At 38.3% G+C, this 22,654-nt stretch overlaps 1 protein-coding gene across 1 annotated transcript in view; it reads right to left on the bottom strand.

Moving 5' to 3' along the window:
• Hip14 (palmitoyltransferase Hip14) overlaps positions 1-22,654 on the bottom strand; it is a 329,449-nt gene that overhangs the window by 289,747 nt on the left and 17,048 nt on the right. Inside the window, exon 2 of the mRNA XM_090386835.1 lies at positions 2,441-2,826. Coding sequence (XP_090242961.1) covers positions 2,441-2,826 — 386 coding nt within the window. The remainder of the gene's footprint in view (positions 1-2,440; positions 2,827-22,654) is intronic.

The raw sequence follows: 22,654 nt of genomic DNA on the forward strand, positions 1-22,654 counted from the left end.
ATTGAAATTAAAGTACAAACTGGTATAAATCAAATCAACAGCATTTTTTTGGGGGGAACAATGTGTTTGAATATTTTTCATTATTGCTGTGTGTCTTGGTTTCATATTTTGGGACACAGCTACCCGAAGATCTGGTTCCAAGTTAAGTTTATTTCTAAACGTGGTTTTAATAATAGTCATTGCAGAGGAAGTCACCTCACATAGGTACATTGATCCAAATGGAAGGATTGCGTTGCTCACTCTGCTTACCAAATCACTCCACGGATCATCTCGGGCAGCCCCCTTTTGGAGACCACTCCCCTAAATGACATACTCACTGATTTTCACAGCATTATCTCTAACTGTTTTGACACTAGGGTCTCCTGAATAGGGAAACATTTTATAACCATCCGGTATATGAGATACAAGGTCTAAATAGGTTTTGGTAAACTGTGCACTGTTCACACATCATCAAACTTCTTCACAATTTGTTTAATTTGATTTAACTAACTTTTTTTTCTCTTACTCTCCCTTGATTTAACTATCTATTTTCTCTTACTTCTGATTTGGCTTAACTAATTCCTTTGTTTACCTTCTTCATTCTTCACTTTTCTCTATGCTTTTTCATTCTGCCCTCTATTCTTTTCTTCCTATTTTACTTTGCATACAATATAATCCAAGCCACATGTGGTAGGTTACGCTTATGTTCTGATGTGAAGGATTTCAGATGAGATGTTACAATAATGACGGCAATGCACAAACTTCGGTTTGTCTAAAAAATTCAACTACAGTAGACCGTCGAAAATCTGAACGTCAATAATCCGAATGAGTCAGCAGTTATCATTTTTTTTTTTATGCTGGTACCATAAAATAATTACAATAAGCACCAGTTATTGTGATCACATCTGCAAATTGAATTTTGATTCTATTAAACAGCAATTCTAATAAGCAAAAATCGGAGGAATATTATCCATAGGCTATAAAAATGAAGATATAAAACATGAATTTACACATTTTTCCCCCCCTTACCAATTAACAAAATCAAATGATATGTGAAAATCAGAAGAATATTAATATACATACAGTACTAACTAAATGTAACACTTTGTAATCTGTTATTCAACACACTTTGTAATCTATTATTCAACACACTTTGTAATCTATTATTCAACACACTTTGTAATCTGATATTTCTGTTCAGTGACTTTTTTTTTGGGTTGTAAAATCTAAAACAGTAAAAAAAAAAGATAAGCGTCAATCAATCACAAAGAACATGGCATGCATAAATTGCAACTAATATGATACGCACAAGTAAGATACAGAGTAAAAAGATTCTCAACAAAGTTTTATTTTACTGTATTGTAGTTTTCTTCATTTTTTAAAAGAAAGTGGAAATTTTTAGCAATTGAATCAAAGGTTGAGATTTTAAACACTTTCAAAGTGAGAAAGCAGATCTTGTTAGTAAAATTTTACAAGGTTGAAAAGTCAACCATAACAGACATTAAAAACAACAAGGTGAAAATTTTATAGTTCGTATCGAAACTTGATTTCAGATGGTGCATAAAAAAAACAAAAAAAAAAAAAAAAAAAACCAACTATGAGAACAGCTAATGACTCATCCCTTGAAGATGCCTTTATTTGTGGTTTACACAGAGATGAAATTTAGGAGAACCCATATCTGGACCTTTGCTGTGTGAAAAGGAGCTCGATTTTAACGAAATATTAGCGATCCCTCAGATTTTAAAGCCATTGAAATCTTTATTTTATTGAATTTTTATTTCTAAGCTTAACCTTTTTTTTTTTATTAGTCTCCAGAACAGTATTTTTGACAAGTTCGAAAATACAAACAAATCAGATGTTGTTGTTTGGTTTTTAGGAGCATTAGCAACTAAGGCCATATTGCTCCGGAATATGTGGTGGTCATTCCCTGACCTTTCCGCATCCTGCACATTTGGTGGTGACAGGCTCGACCTCCGGTCCAATCAAGAAGCGTGTGCTACGCACTGCTGCTCCTTCCCACCTGGCTATGGAGGCGCCAAAAACAAATCAGAATTCTGAACTACCCCCGGTCCCAGTTAGTTCAGATTATTTATGCTCTATTGTATGTAGTAATGATGCAAATGTACTAAGTAATATCATAGTTTTAAGCATTCTATCATAAAATATTATTATTTACATGTTGTTATAGCACAGTAGATTACTATCTTACGGCATTAAAAACAACAAAATCTTAATGGATGTTCTATTGTGCTGATCAACTTGACAAACTTGACATCCATATATATAAGACACATTATGCATGCAAATTTTTGGGAAAATTTGTCCAATCTTTCTAGCTGGGGCAATTTCAATGAAAAGCAGTGTATTAAATAAGCTCAATATGAAAAACCTGATTTCTGTTTTTAACTTTTTAAAAAAATCTAATCAGTTTAGTGGTATAAAATAATCTAAAAATGCTTACCTGGTGGCCCAATGCAATGGAGTAGCCTGTAATTCACCACCAACAGCATCAACAACAGCACCTTTGGAAATATAATACTTGACAATGTCTTGCCTATTGTTAATAGCTGCCCAATGTAGAAGTGTGACATTTTCTGAATCTGGATCATTAACACTAAAGCCACTTTCAATAATTTCTTTACAGCGTTCAAAAATACCATATTGTGTGGCTTTAACAATATCAAAAGTGCTATAGTCCTCTGACGATGCCAGAGACTCTGAATTAGAATCTCCAGAAGGGGCACTATGATGCCGTGTTCTCTGGCTAGTTGTAGCACTGTTAGTAGCAACAGTAGTGGCTGAAGCAGTGGGAGTGGTAGAATGAGTATAACCAATAATCTTTAGTTCCTATAAAGAAGAACTTATGTTGGGTGATTTTAGAAACATTCATTGTAACAGATTCTTAATTAAACCAAGAATTTAAAAATTTTATCAACTTCAATTTCCATTGCTTGACTATCAATAGATAACAGTAGAAATTCACTTATGTCTAGGATTACCATACACTAGAAGTAAAAATGAAGAAAAAATAGAAGGAAAAGGAGGACATAAGAGGATAGATATTAAAGTCAAAAATAAAAATAATTGAAAATCCATTAAAAAATTTATAAAATGTACTTCATATAACTTTAATTTGCTTTAATATTTACAAATGTATTGAATAATAATAATAATAAAAAGATATATTCAAGTCGGTCTTTATACTTTTTTTGATGAAGTTCTTTTCAATAAAACTCCATTCACAAGAACAAGTTTTTCATGTCAAGCCAAATCAGGATCAGGCCAACCAACTCGTCACAGGGGAAAGGATGGATATTAATTTGAAATATATGGCACATCATCCCTTGACAATGGGAGGTGACCTTATGTGATTCTTGAGTCCGTTTTGAATAGAAGAAATGCTACGTTAAACAAGGGTTTAATTCTTAATGATTACAGAACTACTGGTTTTAAAATGTAGCATGTATACAAATAAGCATTTGCTTATTTGTATACATGCGTGTTAATATAAGATCTCCTCTTATATTAACACATATGGGTCACATGAAAAACATGATGTATGAAAGCAACACAAACACAAGAGCGATTTCAGTGATTTTGTGTTCTTTGTCTACTCAGTCCACACAGTTGAAACTCCCAATACCTTTCAACAAATGTGATTTCTTTGAAAATTGCAGAAAACTCTGTTAGTTACTGTGCAAACAGGAAAAGTGTAAAATCTAGTTAAGCCTGTTCTCGATTATTATATACACTTGATGAAAAACAAGAATTTACAATTAGTGGTATCTCTCTCAACCAATTATTGAAGCTAGCATGCTTCAATAATTGGTTGAGAGAGAGAGAGAGAGAGAGAGAGAGATGGCATCACCTCCAATTGCGACATTCTTTGGCTTCGTATCATGGAAGAGATCACATGCACACCGTCCTGATGTACAATGCACCTGTGATCCTTAAAAAAACATTGGCATGCCCAGTTAAAAGGTAAACGCTCACTAGTGACCTCTATACTTAGCTGTAAATTGTTCTGACACTCATTTCTGAAATCAGTTTAGAAGCAACTCCACAAAAAATATTTACATAATCAGGCACATTATGCAATCAGTTAGTGCACTATCAAACTCTTTCATTTCTAAAAATTTATAAGGATTATATTTACTTTGACACTGGAAACAGAATAATAACAAGTAGCAACAATTTATCATTTAAACAAAGTTAGAAAATTTTGTTTAAATCAAAAATAATTTAAACAAAATTAGAAATTTTGTTTTCAGTCTTTTTTTTTTTTTGTCAGAGCCAGAAGTGAAAGATAGTAATGGTATCAGTTCCAAGAAATATGTATGTACCACACTGGTAGCACTCAAAAAGTAAGCATTAGTACAATAATTTCAATAACAGAAAATGATGCAGTGTCTGATGATCTGGCCAATTAGGTCCTTAATCCAATGATGAAAACACCTATGGATAAAGTATGCCAGAGCAGTTTTTTAATAATTTAAACAAAATCTATACATGTGACATCAATGGCAACTAATGAATTCCTCAATTATTGTGTTTCTGATCGATCTACTTCATTATTTTGTTAGTGAAGTTGGACCAAAAGAAAAAAAAATTTAAAAAAACCCTAGCATTTTCTTAAGTCTATTCATGCATATTAATTATGTCCTGTTGAAAAACAATAATTTTAAATTAGATGCATCTAACCCATCCAATTACCAAAGCATGCTACTGTCATCTTTGATGCATGAGTATCCCAATGGAAATGCTCACTTGCTTCAAGCTTGTTTGTTTGTTATTTGGTTTTTAGGAGCATTAGCAACTAAGGCCATATTGCTCCAGGATATGCGGTGGTCATTCCCTGACTTTTCCGCATCCTCCGTATTTGGTGGCGGCGGGCTCGAACCCCGGTCTAATCAAGAAGCTTGTGGCTACGCACTGCTGTTCCTTCCCACCTGGCTACGGAGGTGCCTACTTGCTTCAAGTGTTGCTTATGTCACTTTGAGACAAACCACGCAGCATGTGGGATATTCAATTTTAGTTCCTTTCAAATTTCACTCAACACAGTGAAGATAAAACCCAAATGTGGGCATTTTTTAACATAAGAAGACAACAACCTAATTCAAATATGTAATGACTAGACATTGAATAATATGGGCTAAAAAGGAAAAAAAAATATGTATGCAAATATGAAATAAAATTTTTATAATTTGTTGCCAGTTTATCACATTTAATAGAATTTTAATTTCTTTATATTCAGTATTTATAAAGATACTGCTAATGAAAAGTTTTAGAATAAGGATCATTTTACAATGGAATAAACTGTTACATTAACCAAGAATACATTTTTCAATGTGGTCCACTGAAAATCTGTGGTGTTTATCATCTAAAATCATTTTAAAGCAGAACAATCTTCTCTGATTTAAAAAGTATAGAAGCTTGTTCTGAAGAATAATATTATTATAAATAACATTAATATAATTCTTTCTTGAAGTAGATTCATCTAGAATATATTTTTTAATTTTTATAATATTTTTCAAAAATTGTTTGAAACTGGATTGCTTAAGAATGGATTTATTGAAAGGGATACTGCTCTTTACTAAGGCAAAACAGAGATCCTTTGAAAAGTCTTTTTTTTCTCTGTTGTGATATATGGCTGGGTTAAAAGAACTAATCTAGAAATTTTTTTGCTTTTTCTGTGATTGGTGATCTAGAATTCCATACGTTCAGCAGCATTCCATGATCACCATTCTGTGATTGGTGATCTAGAATTCCGTAAGTTCAGATTTGATTTTCAGCATTTTGAACAAAACTCAAACTGCCCATTCTGTAAATTTTTTATAACAAAACTCGTATGTTACACATTTAAAGAACATACTATCATCCAATGTCATTGATGGCATAAGAATTGAAACAAAATGTTGTTGACATGTTTTCCCTGATAACTAAAACTGAAATGTTTTCCCATAATGCTATTCTAATATTGTGATGTTTTCAATAGCTGAAATCATGTTTTTGAGTTTAATCTCTGAACAACTGATAAAATTTTTAAAAATATACAGTGTTTCCAGTGTCGTATGTATTTATGTGTACTAATAACACTAGCCAACATGATTTTTACCTCCAAAAACTTAAATACTGTTTTTAACCAATTTTTATGCATAGATTTCGGAAATCACCACGACAGTTTCACATCATGTCACAGTTATTAAATATAAAGGGAGTTACGTTTTACAAAAATATGCCAATTTTGCATAATCTAGCAGTAATGTATGACATACTAATTTATTTCAACAGATATAAGCTAATTCTCTTAATTTTAGCAATCGATTCTGGCCTCGGTTTTTGTTGTGATAAACATAATCAAACTTCTACCTATGGTTCCTAGGTTCAAATTCTGATGCAACAATTTACAATTTTAAGAGAGCATACTTAGTGTTTTTGGTGAGGATTTCTGTAAGCTGTGCCAAGGTTTTCCAAGTATTAACTGATTGTGATATGTTCTCAGGGTTGTAAATCTATCCTCCAAACATAATAGAACGTATAATATATTTTTACACTTATATTACAAACTTGAATTATACGTATATATATCCCTTTATTTTGACATTAAACGTTGGTATATCTTTTGATGTAGACGTGATAGAGACAATTTTTGGAATCAGAGTGTTTATTTCCTCCAGAATCACATATTTTCATTGCGTGTTTATTTCCTCCAGAATCACATATTTTCATTACGTGTTTATTTCCTCCAGAATCACATATTTTCATTTTCATGACAAAAAATATTTTTTGTTGGCTAGTGTAATTAAAACAGCAATAATATGCATTTGTACATGTACACACACACAAATGCATATAATTCAACAAATAGTGATGACTTTTTTTAGATTCTTTAGGCATTATTCAAATCAAAAGAGATATCTCCAGCAGAAGAATAAAAAATGGATCCAGTAATATCCATGACCGGCTTCTATATTCATATAAACTAGTGTGTGTGCTTTACCTACATCCTACCATGTAGGATGTGGTATCCTGCTGTATAGGAGAGGATACTTTAGTCAAAGGAGACATTTTAAAGGATTTAACAATATGTCAAGACAGTTTTTAAAGGATTTGCACTGGAAGAACAAGTACAGATACAACATGAAGCAACATTTAAGGATAAGAAGTTATTCCTTCTTGACAAAACAAGACTTTGCGAAAACATTATATGATAATACAGCTATCAGAAGTGATAGCTGTATTATCATATAATGTTGGGATATCTTTTGATGTAGACGTGATAGAGACTTTTTTTGGAATCAGCGTGTTTATTTCCTCCAGAAATCACACATTTTCATTTTCATGACAAAAAATATTTTTTTTGGCTAGTGTAATTAAATCAGCAACAATATGCATTTGTACATGTGCATATGCAATGTACAAATGCATATTGTTTGACAAATGTACAAATTATATACACAAATGCATATAATTCAACGAATAGTGCTGACTTTTTTAGATTCTTTAGGCATTATTCAAATCAAAAGAGATATCTTCAGCACAAGATTGGCATATACTGATAACATTACTCTTTTAGATAATTTAGAGCTGATAAGCAGAATATGAGCAATTTTTGGCAAGAAAAAATTCATTATCTTACCTCTCTTCCTCGATATAAGGTATCTATCCAGTTATATTAAAGGCAGCAGCAAAGGAAGTTTGTTTGTTATTTGGTTTTTAGGAGCATTAGCAACTATGGCCATAGTGACAAATGGGCCTGGAGTACTGGGGTCCATAGTTTAACAAATAGATATTTATTTAAAGTATACCCAGTATAAAATAAAATAAAATAAAATATTTCAGTAGCTTTCGGAACTCGTGTCCCTTTATCAACTGACAAATTTGAATACATTACAAGCAAAGTGTGGCACGTTACTCATTCGTCATTGTTGTAGCACGGACGTGTGCTGCCTTGCGCCAGTGATCATTCATCAATAAAATGGTTGTCTCCAGGATTGGATGTATACGCATGCCTTTCTGGCGATTTAATGCCTTAGGGTTGTTCATTATGTTTAGTGACTCTAGCCATAGGCGGTGGCGAAAGTGTCGCGCGTGGTCCACTATCTCAAAGTCGCGCTTAGGGTCAAGATCGTGGTTGGTAGCCCAAAAATGTTCTGCAAGCGCGGACTGGTCAGTTTCGGCAAGCCGGATTGCTCTGTCGTGTTCCGTGAGGCAATCCTGGAGACGTCTCGATGTCTCACCTACGTAGCAACTGTTACAGGCCCTACAGGTGATACGGTACACTACATTGCTGCGTAAGACAGGTGTGACAGGGGTCTTCACACTGGAGACAAGTGAACGTAGGTTCCTACCTGGTAATTGTACACATTTGATGTTGTAAATAAATAAATATCTATTTGTTAAACTATGGCCATATTGCTCCGGGGATATGCAGTGGTCATTCCCTGACCTTTCCGCATCCTCCGTATTTGGTGGTCACGGGCTCGAACCCTGGTCTAATCAAGAAGCGTGTGCTACGCACTGCTGCTCCTGCCCACCTGGCTACGGAGGCGCCTAGCAAAGGAAGTAAGCAAACCCTTAGCCATAATTATGAGAGCTTCCTTGGACTCAAGGGAGCTCCTCATGGACTGGAGGTGTGCAAATGCATCACACCACCAGTCCATGGAGGTGTACAAATGTATCACCAATTCACGAAGGAGGTTCAAAAGGTGACACAAGTAATTACAGACCCGTTAGTTTAAATTGTGTTCCGGGGAAAATAATGGAATCACTGGTAAAAGAGGGCGCCTCCGTACCCAGGTGAGCAAGAGCGGCAGTGCATACCACACACTTCTTGATTAGACTGGGGTTCGAGCCCTTGACCACCAAATACGGAGGATGCGGAAAGGTCAGGGAATGACCACCGCATATCCTCAGAGCAACATGGCCTTAGTTGCTAATGCTCCTAAAAACCAAATAACAGCAACAACTGGTTAAAGAAGCATTTCAGGATCATCTATACAAGATTGCAGTAATAGTTAAGACACAGCATGGGTTTGTTAAAGGGAGGTCTTGTCTGACCAATTTGATTGGATACTATGATGTGGTTGCAAAGGAACTGAATGCCAAGAATAATTTTGATAATCATATACTTGGATTTCAGGAAAGCTTTTGATACTGTTGCACCTGGAAGACTGCTGTACAAATTGGAGCAGTATGGCATTAAGGGTAAGTTGCTACAATGGATAAAGGGATGGTTGAGTGGGAGATGACAGAGAGTGGTAATCAATGGACACAGCTCTTTGTGGACAAATGTTATTAGTGGAGTTCCGCAGGGTTTAGTGTTAGGTCCATTGTTGTGTATATTTATCAATGATATTGTTGAGTGGGAGATGACAGAGAGTGGTAATCAATGGACACAGCTCTTTGTGGACAAATGTTATTAGTGGAGTTCCGCAGGGTTTAGTGTTAGGTCCATTGTTGTGTATATTTATCAATGATATTGATGAAGGTATATCAGGTTTAATGTCCAAGTTTGCAGATGATACAAAGGTTGGCAGGGTTGTTAACAACAGTAAAGACAGTATGCTACTCCAACTGGATCTAGATAAGTTGGGCAAATGGGGTGAGAAGTGGCAACTGAAATTTAACATTGACAAATGCAAAGTACTGCATATGGGTAGCAATAACCGAAGAGAAACGTACCAACTGTGTGGTACTACACTCAGGGAAGTGGAAAGTTAAAAAGACCTGGGAGTAATTGTGCAGTCAAATATGAAGTTTGCTGATCAGTGTAGATGGGCTGCCAGGGCAGGTCATGGAATCTTGTCGATGATATATAAGGAATTTTGCTAGCAGGGACAGGGAGGTGATTATCCCATTATACAAGGCAATGGTCAGGCCACACCTAGAGTACTGTGTACAGGTTTGGAGGCCTCATTTTAGGAAGGATGTAGAGTTGCTAGAACGAGTACAAAGAAGGGCAACAAGATTGGTGAGGGGAACAAAAGGGTGCTCTTACCAAGAAAGGCTTAAGTTCTGCAAATTGCAGCACCTGGAGAGTAGACACCTGCGAGGTGATCTGATTGAAGTGACAAGGCCCTGAATGGGTTGAGCAAGCTGAATGCTGATGGGATTCTTCCTCTTGCTCAGATTATGAACCTGAGGGGACACAGATTCAAATTGAGGAAAGGCAGTTGTAGAATAGATGTGCGGAAATTTGCCTTTAGCCAGCGGATAGTTGATTGGTGGAACAGATTTCCATCTTTTGTGGAAGTTGATAGCCTAAATAAATTTAAGGCTGAGCTGAACAGGCATTTGGAACGAATGGAGGGGTGAAATGGGAGTTTTTTTTTTTTGGCTGATGCTGCATAAGCTTGCTTTCTTGCATCGTATGCTAATGGGATGAAATTATTCAATCTATACAGAAGGAAGTTTTAGACAAAATCATAAAGGAAATAAAAGATGCTAAATATTTACCCAATAACTGCTAATTCAACTTTGTCATCTCTCTATAATATTACATTATATAAAGAAGAAGCCAAAAAGAGCAATTTATTGAATTTTGCCTTCAATAAAACACAAAGTTATAAATATTTTAAAAGCAGTTTTCATCATGCTCAAAATGCTCAATAAACATCCTTGATTGTTGGGGACAATCTTGAGACAATGCTAGCAATATTACTTAAGCATACTGTGATCTCATCAGCAAGGAGTCATGTAATCAGCACTAACACTCGTGGAATTCTGAAAACAGATTGAAGGAGCTAATGAGAGTAAAACAATTCACAACAGAGAAAAATGGCTTGACTCAATCTCCAAAATAGCAAGGGCACAAGCTAAAAGTGAGTTTGGCAAGTTTGAATTTTCCTTTATGACTGTTATTTGGTTTCATGTTTTTAAATTCATTTAGTATTAGTAGTGAAAGTGTATTGATGTCTAACGGCACCAGGGGTTTCCCCCATCTCCGTGTTGCTTTCATTGTGGGTGTACCAGTTCACTGGGAAATGCCAGAGATTTAAAAGTGTGTGGGCTTTGTATCTGTCTGTGTGATGTCGTGCACTGTTGTTCATCTGGTCATTTAGCTGCTGGACCTCTGCTGAGGGCCAACGCTGCCCCCCTTTCGCCCCGTGGAGGCAGACTCATTTACTCTGGCAGGTCCTGCCGCGTAGTTTCCTGAGATTTCGGTGGCTAGGACCTATATAAAAAAAAAAAAAAAAAATTTAACTAATCGATTGTGCGATAGTGGTGTCGCTTGAATTTGAAAAGGCCAAAATATGGGCGAAAGGTGATTTGATATGCTTAAATTTAGGTGTGTGGGGTTTTCGCTAGAGTACAGATAGAGAGGGGAGGGAGAGTGAAGAATAGGGGGGGAGAAAGGCAGAAGTATGGGGCCAAAAGAGAAGGTGGCCCCAGGTTTCAGTGGGGCAGACCCATGCACCACTAGAGAGGAAAAGTGGGGGTGGCAAGGAGACGAGGGGAAAAACCTGTCCCCCTCCCTTCCCCCCCAGAGAAGTGTGATTCAAAGATGAAGGGGCTAGGGTGCCCTCTTCAGGTCGCCATATGGCATTTGGCTGCACGTTGTTTTATCGTTTCTAGTTGCATCATTTATGGGGCTAGCCCCGTCCTTGTGTTTTCTTAGGAGAGATTGGTTCCTTATTTGTCTCAGCTGATGGCAAATCACTGTCAGTCAGGCACTGCATCCACCATCATTGTTTGGTTGGGTTGGGTTATCTCAATTTGTCTTTGAGTGCTCAGGAGGATTGGACATTGAGTATGACTCTCATCTACAATGATCAAGTTCCACTGAAGAGAATGTCGTAAGCAAAACCACACAAGGACAAGACATCCCAAGATGTCTTGTCCTTGTGTGGTTTTGCTTACGACATTCTCTTCAGTAGAACTTCTCGTCAGTTCCTGATCGCATTTCGAGTACTTCTTCTTGTGAAGAGGTCCCAGGCAAATCTGGACAGGATTTGGTATTCGTCCCTTGAATCCAATAGGTGATGTTCTTGCCATTGGGGTATAAATCTTAGTCTCGTTATGAAGATTCCCCACAGGTCCTCGTATATGGGGCACTGGTATATCAGATGCTCCCAGCTTTCTCTTTCTCCACAAGGACAGTTTGGATCTTGGAGTATACCCAGAGTGGCGAGTTTGTCATTAAAGGGCCCGTGGCCAGTCAGCATGAAGGTTGTGTAGAGGCCCGGGTGGAGGTGACTTCGGGTTGGTTTTTTCTACAAGGGGGATGAATTTCCTCGTTACCTTGCCCTTGTGTGAGGTGGACCATCTGGTCTGCCACGTTTGTTTCAGGTGTGCCTGCAATTGTGCTTTCTCTTGTTTTTCTCCGTTTTCCGGTTCTATTGTATGCCCCAAGAAGGTAATGGTAATCCCTTTCATTATGTAATATGTCAGGCCACATCTAATGATTTCCAGATCCAGTGGCAAGACTCCCGCCAGAACCTCTGTGCTGACTGTATTACAAGTTCGCATTATTTTCAATAATATTGACCGTTGTATTGAGTTCAGGATCCTTTTGTTGGCTACAGTCATCATTTTGTGGTAGAACGTGGCAGCTGTGTATGTGATTATGGGGATAAAAGTGGCTTTGTAATAAAGAGCCAGTGTTCTTTTGTTTAGTCCCCAGTCTCGTCGCGTGACTCGGGCTACCATGGCAGCATAGTTTCTAATTTTCTTTCTGAGTTGTATGAGGTGTAGCCTGAACGTAAGCTTTGTGTCGAGGATAATGCCATGATATCTCATTTCGGTGGTGAACCTGATTGTGGCTCCGTTTATTTTTATCTGTGGGGGTCTTCTTGGATCAAGGGTTCCCCTGAGGAGTATAGATGTTGTTTTGGTGGGCAATATTACCAGGTAGTTCACTTCTGCCCATTCCTGTAGAGTGATGAGGGCTCTGTTTGCTGCTATTTCCAACTGGGCTCTGGAGTTAGCTGCCACTGTCAACATTAGGTCATCGGCGAATGCCTGTGACTTGACTTCTCCCAAGTCGATACGCAGGAACTCATCAAAGACAAAATTCCACAACAGTGGGCCCAAAACTGACCCTTGCGGGCATGCTCTGTGTACTTCTCTGACTAATCGTTGATAAGGGGTTATGACTTCTATCTTTCTCTGTGAGAGGTAGGAGCTGATGGCATGAAAGAGCTTTGTTGGAGTTTGCACCTGTCGGAGTCTGCCAAGGACGCTTGGCCACCAGAGGGAGTCGAACGCCCCGGAAAAGTCTACCGAAATGGCCAGGAAGTATTTGCTTTGGCATTCTTCTACTGCAATGAGGAGATTCCTCACAGTGACTGTTGTGGAGGATCCAGGCTTGAAGCCATATTGGTTTGGTGCATTTAAGTCTGCTGCTATATAGTGTTGCTGTAGTCGCTTGTGTAGGAGTCTTTCATAGAGTTTACTTGCCAAGGTTAGGAGCGCTATTGGCCTGTATGATTCTGGTTGTCCAGGGTTCTTGCCAGGATATTTGAGGATTAATTTTAGGCTAGCTGTCCTCCACTGTTTTGGGAAGTATCCCGCTTTAAGACAGCAGTTATATAGGTGCAGAAGTAGGTTGGGTGCCAATTCAACAACTCGTTTGATGATCTCAGGTTCTATCTGGTCTGTGCCAGGGCACTTTTTATTTCTAATCCTTGCTGCTGCCTGCTGCAGCTCTTCCAAGGTGAAAGGGGGGGGTTCCTGTGCTTCTGGATCATAGTTATCATTCTGGTGGCAGAGTTCTCGCTGTCGTTCAGTTCTCGGTGCCACTTGCTCCCTGTAGATAGTATCCAGAATGTTGTTTATCGATTGTTCCCATGTAGTGGTTAGCTGGCCTTGGGGAGTTCTTGTTGTTGTTGTGAGTACCTCACCTCTAGGGAGTTTGTTTGTAGTGACCTTGTACACCACTCCACAGGGGTCATTGTTTCCCATTGTTTTCACTAGTTGTTCCCATGTGTTTCTTTTACTTCTCTGAATTTTGTCTGTATACTGGTTTCTTGCTATCCTGTATAGTTGTTTTAGTGCTTCTACCTCATGCGCCGGCCACGTTCTGCGGGCTCGCTGGAAGTCCTTTCTTCTTCTTGCTACCTCCTTCCTCAGTTCCTGTAGCTCCAGGGACCAACCATGGGACCGCTCCGGGCATAGGATTTTTTCTTTTTATTGCAATTTGGGTGACATTTGTTATGAGATCCGTAGTCTTTTGTTGCTGGGCATCCGGCTCAGTCTCCGCTTGGATTTCTTGATATCTAGAGTGGACTGCTTCAGTGAGTGTTTCTTCAAAGAGGTTCCAATCAGCTTTGTTGATGGCGAACCTATTGAGCTGATGCTTAGTTGCTGAAATTCTGGCAAGGTTTCTTTTGATCCGGAAGGTGATTACCCGGTGGTCTGATGTGGTCCAGGAGTCCTCTACCCTCCAGTCTGCGACATGTGAGGCCAAATTGGTTGTGGCGAGTGAGATATCAATCGTCGCCTCCCACTGTAGGTTGCAAAAGGTTGGGGGCTGGTTCGGTTTGTTTAGGACAGTCAGCCGTGATCCAGAGAGGAAGTCTTCGAGGAGCTCCCCGTTGTGGATCCCTCTTCTATCCTCTGTGGTGCTGTGCCATGTAGGCGATCTGCCGTTGATGTCCAATCCAATGATTATTTTTTGTTCTGGTAATATGTCTAGGAGGTGCTGCAGGTAGTTCGCAGCTGGAGTGATATCCTGTCCCGGTCGCCAGTACAAGGAGACCACAAAGAAGTCCTCAATTGGCGAGATCACGTGGGCACAGACTGCCCACGACGAACAGAGCTGTCTGACCTTCGTCACCATTATGTTAGGGTTTCGCACTATTATTGCTGCCCATGGGGTGTCATCATCATTTTGGATGAGCTTGTAGGCTAAAGGGTAGCCTCTTACTTTTTTACTATGAGTATATGGCTCCTGAATTAGAAGGATATCAGCCCTCTCCTCATCGGCCTTCAGTCTCAGCTGGCGGCAACTGCTTTAGCCCTCTGCGCATTGTGCTGGAAAATTTTAACCTCTGTGCAGTTATAATTTTTTTACCGCATGACCCCATAATCGGTTCTGTTTTGGTATATTCTTTTAGCTTTAATATAACATGGGCACTTTTGGGCAGTTTCTGAACTCATGCCCCTTTTCCGTACAGTGTCCGCAGGTCGAGGCCTTCTGCACACACGTGTGGGTGGTGTGGCCAAACTTCAGACACCTGTAACATTTTGGCACCACCACATGCTCCTTGAATCTATGTGAGCTCCATTGCACATAAAGTCGGGTCAGGTCCCTCACAGTCCGCCATACATCTAGTGTAAATTCCACAACCCAATTTCGAGCATTATTATCTCTGGACATAGTTGAGTACCTCAGGGTTATAAGTTCCTTACACTCCCGGTCTGGCATGATCTCCTGTAGGTTTCTCTCATTAGATTTCCTCTACTAGGTCTTGCGGGCCAATGTCCTTGGGCAGACCAAATATGATCGCCGTTGGGTCCCTCCTTCTAGGGGGTTCCGCCTGCAGTCCCAGAGTTGCCAGCTTGGGGTTTTGCATAATGGCTTGTATTTCTCCTTTAGTCTCCATCTCAATGGCGATTCCGGTGCTCCTCATCTTTCTAATTGCCTTTATCCGTGTTCTTTTAAGGTCTTCTTTCATGGATTCCATGATTTTAGCTTTGATAACCTCGCTTGTTGTTTCTTGCTTCCCGTTCTTTGGTCGTACAATTACTAGCTTTGGAGTTTTTAAGAGGGTTTTCCTCTTTGGCTGTGCCTGGTCAGCTTCATTTGTAGCTATAGCTGTGGTCGGTGTCCTCAGCGCCTGTGCGTAGGATGGGGGGGGGCGCTGTGGCATTTGGTTTCCACTATCCGCTCGGAGGACCTCCAGAACTGCAATCGCTTTCTGGTGCTCCTCATTTGTTTTAAGCAGTATTGTTTCCAGTTTTGTCCATCGTAGGACAATTTCTGCTCTTAGCATGGAAGATATTCTACTGCTATTGTCTTTTATAATGGTCTCTAACTCTGTTCGTAAGATTAAGACCTGCTCCAGGACTGTCCCCTGGGGAAGGGTAGGGTCCAATGGGGGGTCTGTCCCCCTGCTTTTGGTCTTCGATACCTTTGTGCTGCTCTGGTGGTTCCTTGGCTTCACTAGTGCTGCGCGTTTCTCGGTCCAATTTTAGGCCGGTTCTGCTTCTATTCTTCCATTTTGTGGTCTCCCGTCTTTGTTCTTCAGGGTCATCAACACTTTCAATTGGAGTTTGTTCCATCATTACTTCCTCAGATTGGCTTTGTGAGTAATTTGGGGTTATTTCCACAATTTCATTTTCCATTTTGTAACGTTTCTGGATTAACGAGGTTGTCCGAATTAGAAGTTCCTAATTGTATTACTTTATTGGAGGCTCCAAGAGCTGCTGAAGGATTCAAACCACAAGTCCATGGGTATATTTGTTGCTCTATAATCAATGGGCAAAGTTTTGGGCTCTTCCCCACTGGCAGGTGGGGGGGAACGCAAAATAACTTTGTATAGTGCCTTCAGATGGAAATTAGTAAAATGCAGCAGTCATGGTCACAGATGAAGGAGTAGATGTCAACTCACTAATCCCTGCGCTGGTGGGGAATACTACACATTCTGTTGTCACACAAGGGGGGTATACATTTCGTTGTCACATAAGCTTCCCTAGTCAAGTGCAGGGTATTTGCGTGGCAACCGCAGTATAATTGCCTCTCTATAACCCTGGTGTCAGCCGCATGGTGACCAGTACGGTCTGGCAACAAAGGATATAGATAAAAAACGTAAATAACCTGCAAAGTTCCCAGTAAATAAGCAAAAGTTTTTCACCCTGAGATCCACTGTAGCAGTTCTACTAAAGAGTACACTTTTCAAAAACTAGTAGGCACTGTAACCACAAATTCATGAACAAAATTCAGGAGTGCGGAAAACGTGCGTCCACAGTAATGTCAATGGATGCAAAAAAGCAAAATTATACAGTATCAGCAAAAAAAAAAAAAAAAAACCATTTCCCACAACAACAGTAAACAGATGTCTAGTCTTTCCTTGAATTTATTCAGACTGCCCACTTCCACATCACCAGATTGGAAGCATGTTCCAACAATCAACTACCTGCTGGCTGAAAGCATACATCTGCAATCAATCCCACAACCATCCTACCTCAATCTGAATTTGCCGCCTTATATGGACTTCCAGTAAACAGATTTTCATGAAATTTTATATTTAGTTTACACAGAAAGATTTGTCAAGCTATCCCAAATTTTGTTAAAATTGGACAAACAGAAATCCAGCAATTATTATTTCTTTTTCCATACAATTTGTATGGAAAAAAAGAAAGTCATAAATTAAATGTAGTTTTAATGTATTTGGAGAACAGGTAGTTGTTCTCCAGACAGTGAAAATTTCAGAACCAAAACCTTTCCTGGTAAGACCCTTTAGTTCCCCCTCACTATGATCCCATCACTCTCCTCTGTATCCATTCCAAAAGATCCACATCCTAAAATGAGGCTTCCAGACTTGTATACTGTATACAAGAAGTGGAGTAAGCACTGCCTTATACAATGGGATAATTACCTCCTTATCCATGCTGGAAAAATTCCTGTATATCATTAACGAAACCCAATGAGCTGTCATGGCAGCCTGTCTGCACTGTTCAGAGAACTTCATATCTGATTGCACAATTACCCCCAGGTCCTTTTCCTTTTCCACTAAACTGAATGTAGTAGCACACATTTAATACATTACTCTGGGATGACTGCTACCCAGTGCTTTTTTTTGGTACAGTATGTAACAGTACAGTATACAGGCACCTTATTAACAGTGACGTGGGACATATGGATGCGGTAGATTTAGAAATTTGCAATATTCAGTAATTTTTTTTACACATTAACCTGGTATTCAAATAAGCTTAGTTATTTAAAGAAATTTGTATTTTCACTATGTCTATTGTTATGATATTTACTATATAAAACTTTATAATCATTTTTAGAATTTTAAATTGCTTTCATGTTTATATTAAGAGCTTCATAGATTTATTTTACTAGGTTTTTTCCAACTTTTGTACCTTTTCCATTCATGTAAGAAGTAATTCACTTCTTTTCTGTTCATCTAAGAAGTAACTCAATTTCAATAAACTCATGTACCTTTTTCTCGACTCCTTCCCTTTGGAAATACCATTTCCTAAGGGCTGGTATTAGTTTCCCACACACTTTCTATGACGTTTGTTACAATGCAAAATTTTCTTCAGCACTAGCAACTTTATATTAGCACAATTTCAATTTAGATGCCACCGTTTTATTTAATTGCCAATGCCGTAGAGTGGTAATGAGATAGTGTGAGTGAAATAGTATTAAAAAAATTGTCTTGCACCATAAATTAAAAAATGAAAAGAATTACTAGTTTCTTTTCACCTTTCACAATTAAGAAATTGAAAACAAGTGAGAAAATGGGCAAAGAGTAACTACAGAGACTGTGTCAAAGCCTGTTTTTGTTCCCAATATTATCTATAACTAGATGGAATAACTATAAGGTGTTAGATAATCATATTCAAGAAGCAAAGAATTGGAATTTGGTGAGTACAATGTGTACAGAAAGGATAGACAGGACAGGAAGGGAGGAGGGGTTATGCTGTTAGTTAAGAAACACACAAAATCTAAGGAACTGCATCCAATTGATGTTGGTGAACAATGCAGTGTTGAGTCTGTTTGGTGTGACATAAGCACTAGGAAAGGAAAAATGAGAGTAGGTGTGTTTTATCAGCCTAATGAATCTGATAAGTATAATGAGCAATTTGTGCAGAGAAATTGAGTGTGCCAGTAAATCAGAGTGTCTTATAATGGGGGATTTTAATTTCCCAGATATTGACTGGAACTTGTGGGTTGGTCACTCACACACTAGCAAGGCTTTTGTGGATTTATTGGATGATTGTTTTTTACAGCAGCATGTTCGGGAGGCAACCAGAGGGAGTAATAATCTTGATCTGATTATCAGCAGTGATTATTCATGCATTAAGAATTTGCAGATAAAGGAACCACTGGGTGACAGTGATCACAATGTACTGATGTGGGAATTACTTAAGGATGTAACTAAGCTAAAGGGAAGGGCTTTTGCTTTCGTAAAGGTGACTACAGGGGTCTCAGGCAGTTTTTAAATTCTGTACATTGGGATCAACTGATGATGTTATCAACGTTGAATTCTAAATGGGAAGCCTTCAGGGACTTGATTTTGGAGGCTACTAGGCTTTTCATGCCAACTAAAAAATACTGTTGTTCAAGGTTTAGGCCTAAATGGATGTCAGATGAATTAATGAGGCTTGTGGCAGAGAAGAAAAATGTATGGATCATATAAAGTATCAAGTGACACAGAAGCCTATGGCAGGTATAAAATAGTCTGTAATCAAGTCACAGAGGAGGTTAGGCAGGCGAAGGCAGATTATGAGAAATCCCTGGAAAAGGATGCAAAGAGTTCTTTACTTATGTAAACTCTAGAAAGAAAGGGATGAATCAGACTGGACCACTTAACATAGATGGGTTGATTATTGATGATCATGCTCAGATAGCTGATAAACTGAATGAATATTTTGCATCTACATTCACACATGAGGAGTTATTCAATGAGGGGAGTGCCAGAAGTTTATCAAACTCAAACAGGAAGCTAAATGATTTTGTAATACTGAGAGCAATGTGGAGGAGACATTGTTGAAGTTAAACATAAAAAGAGGCACCTGGGGTGGACAGGATCTATCCAGTTATATTAAAAAGAGGCAGCAAAGGAAGTAAGCAAACCCTTAGCCATAATTATGAGAGCTTCCTTGGACTTCGGGGAGGTCCCCATGGATTGAAGATGTGCAAATGTATCACCAATTCACAAAGGGGGTTCAAAAGGTGGCACAGGTAACTATAGACCTTCTAGTTTAACTTGTGTTCTGGGGAAAATAATGGAATCACTGGTTAAAGAAGCATTGCAGGATCATCTAGACAAGACTGCAGTAATAGTTAAGACACAGCATGGGTTTGTTAAAGGAAGGTTTTGTCTGACCAATTTGATTGGATACTACGGTGTGGTCACAAAGGAACTGAATGCCAAAAATAATTTTGATATCATATACTTGGATTTCAGGAAAGCTTTTGATACTGTTGCAATGGAAGACTGCTGTACAAATTGGAGAGGTATGGCATTAAGGGTAAGTGTTACTACAATGGATAAAGGGATGGTTGGGTGAGAGATGACAGAGAGTGGTAATCAAACGACACTGCTCTTCGAGGACAAATGTTATTAGTGGAGTTCCCCAACGTTCGGTGTTGGGCCCATTGTTGTTTTGTATATTTATCAATGATATTTATGAAGGTATATAAGGTTTAATATCCAAGTTTGCAGATGATACAAAGATTGGCAGGGTTGTTAATGAGAGTAAAGACAGTATGCTACTCCAACTGGATCTAGATAAGTTGGGCAAATGGGCTGAAAAGTGGCAACTGAAGTTTAACATTGACAAATGCAAAGTACTGCATATGGGTAGCAATAACCCAAGAGAAACGTACCAACTGTGTGGTACTACACTCAGGGAAGTGTAAAGTGAAAAATTCAACCCTAGCTCACAGCTTTCTCTCAACATCACCCATACTTGTTAGGTAAACCTCATAATGTCTACAGTTAATATCATTAGTAAAAACATATATACAACAGTATATATCACCTTTTGTGCTTACTCTTAAAAGATAACTGTTCTAAAATATCACCAACTCTTGCTCCTGGTAGACATACCCTGGTCCTATTCAACCTATCTGTATTTACATAAATATTCCCCACTTTTCTGACAACAGAGTCATCAATAGCCACCTCCTCTTGGATTAGCATATCCTGCTCAAGGCGATTCCTCTGTGCAACCAGATGCATGATGGTGGGCTCTAGCATTAAGGTGGACAGCTGAGTATTTAATGAATCCACTGATGTCATTCCTTCTAGGGCAATGACCCTTTCCTTCAAGCACTCAAATTCATCCAAGAAAACACTGAACTTCTGCTTAATTCTTTGCCTTCTCTGCACCTAGCATACACACTCCAAAAGGCATCTTCAGTGGCATTATGTCTGGCTACAGTCAGGTCAGCATGCACACCACTCACACAGTACAAACAATAAAGTACTCTGGCATTGACAGTGTTCTGTTTCACACCTACAATGTATACTACGTGGAGATGGGAGAAACCCCTGGTGCTGTTTGATACTAAACACACTCTACACTCCCCCACTTCCGAGTACAGCATCTTCACTGCTCTAGATCATACACTTTTCCACTCTAGTCCCAAGCACAATTTCGGTTAAAAATATTTAGTCCTATAGCAATAAAATAGCAGTAACGTTATGTGATACACTAGTACTACAGTAAGAGTGCTATACTATTCCCAGCTACTATAGCAGTATATGTATTAAGGAAAATTTCTAAGACAGTATGATATGCTCATATGCCCATAGAACCATGCAAATGAAAATATTCAAGAATTATACTTATGTTCTGGTTCTGTTTACAAACTTCCTACTACAGTGACATTCCAATATTCACATTGGCAACAGCAGAGCTATAGAAGCTTCTTGAATATTTAGATAACTATAAGAACAAACAAATTTGCTTAATTAAGGCACTTAAAATTATTCGTTTTCTAAAGATTAGTGCTTGTGAAACAAAAAAAAAACAAAAAAAAAAAAAAAAACACAATTACCACACATAAAAAGTTGAAAAGAGTTGGCAGGTCAGCAAATGAACATCCACCACCAAATAGCTGCATTCCCGACTGAGGATATGGATGAACTGACTGACTAGTTCTGAGCCTAAGCCCAACAAAGATCTGATTGCCATGCAAGAAGCAAATGAAACTTTCTGGGAAGACCAAGAAGATTTACACTTGTAAAAAACTATTAGGACAATCTGTGTCAATATATTTTACTTAAATAAAATATGCTCATTGTAGAATTATTTCAATGTTTGTATTATAAAAAACACCATTGATAGGTACATACAGACGAAGTAAACTTAACACACTAAATCAAATAAGTAATGAGATCTCTAGCACTGCTCTTCTCTAGAAAATTATATTTTATTTCTATCCATCAGAATCAAATAAAATATACTTTGCAATTGAACAGCTGACTAAATCAACTACTTGTCACCCTAATTTAAAATGTGCATTGCAATCCCAATCAAATTGTCCTAAAAATCACCATTAAGCAAGCCCCTGACCCAACCATTAAATTCTGTTTAATAAATGCCACTACCAGGAAGCTCAGAAGAGTTGATTTTATGGTAAGAAATTAGCATTTAAAATTAATTTTAATGATTACATCTGATGTCAGATATAGCTTTTACATGTTTAAAGTACTTGGGTAAAAAATACATAATCTGAGCATGAGATAATGAAGGTGGAACCCGCATAATAACATGCGAGTCCGACATGTTTTAGTTCTTAACATAAAGCATTTTCAGGAATGTATTATGTCAAGGATTGCCTGTAATCATATGGGACCTGAGATGGCCAGCATACAGATCCAACCTGAACCCAAGTGAATATTTTTGGGTGAAGTGGAATACAGAATTAGGAGCTCTCAGATGCTTTAAAGGAAAGAAGCACAATAGCATCTACAACTTTCTACTAATTTCTGGTAGAAATTAGCAGAAAGTTTTCCACAATATGCTGAAGTAACCATTATAACCA

Source organism: Mastigoproctus giganteus, chromosome 12 (genome assembly GCF_048544385.1).
Source record: "Mastigoproctus giganteus isolate SK-2022 chromosome 12, ASM4854438v1, whole genome shotgun sequence".
Classification (NCBI taxonomy): Eukaryota; Metazoa; Arthropoda; class Arachnida; order Uropygi; family Thelyphonidae; genus Mastigoproctus; species Mastigoproctus giganteus.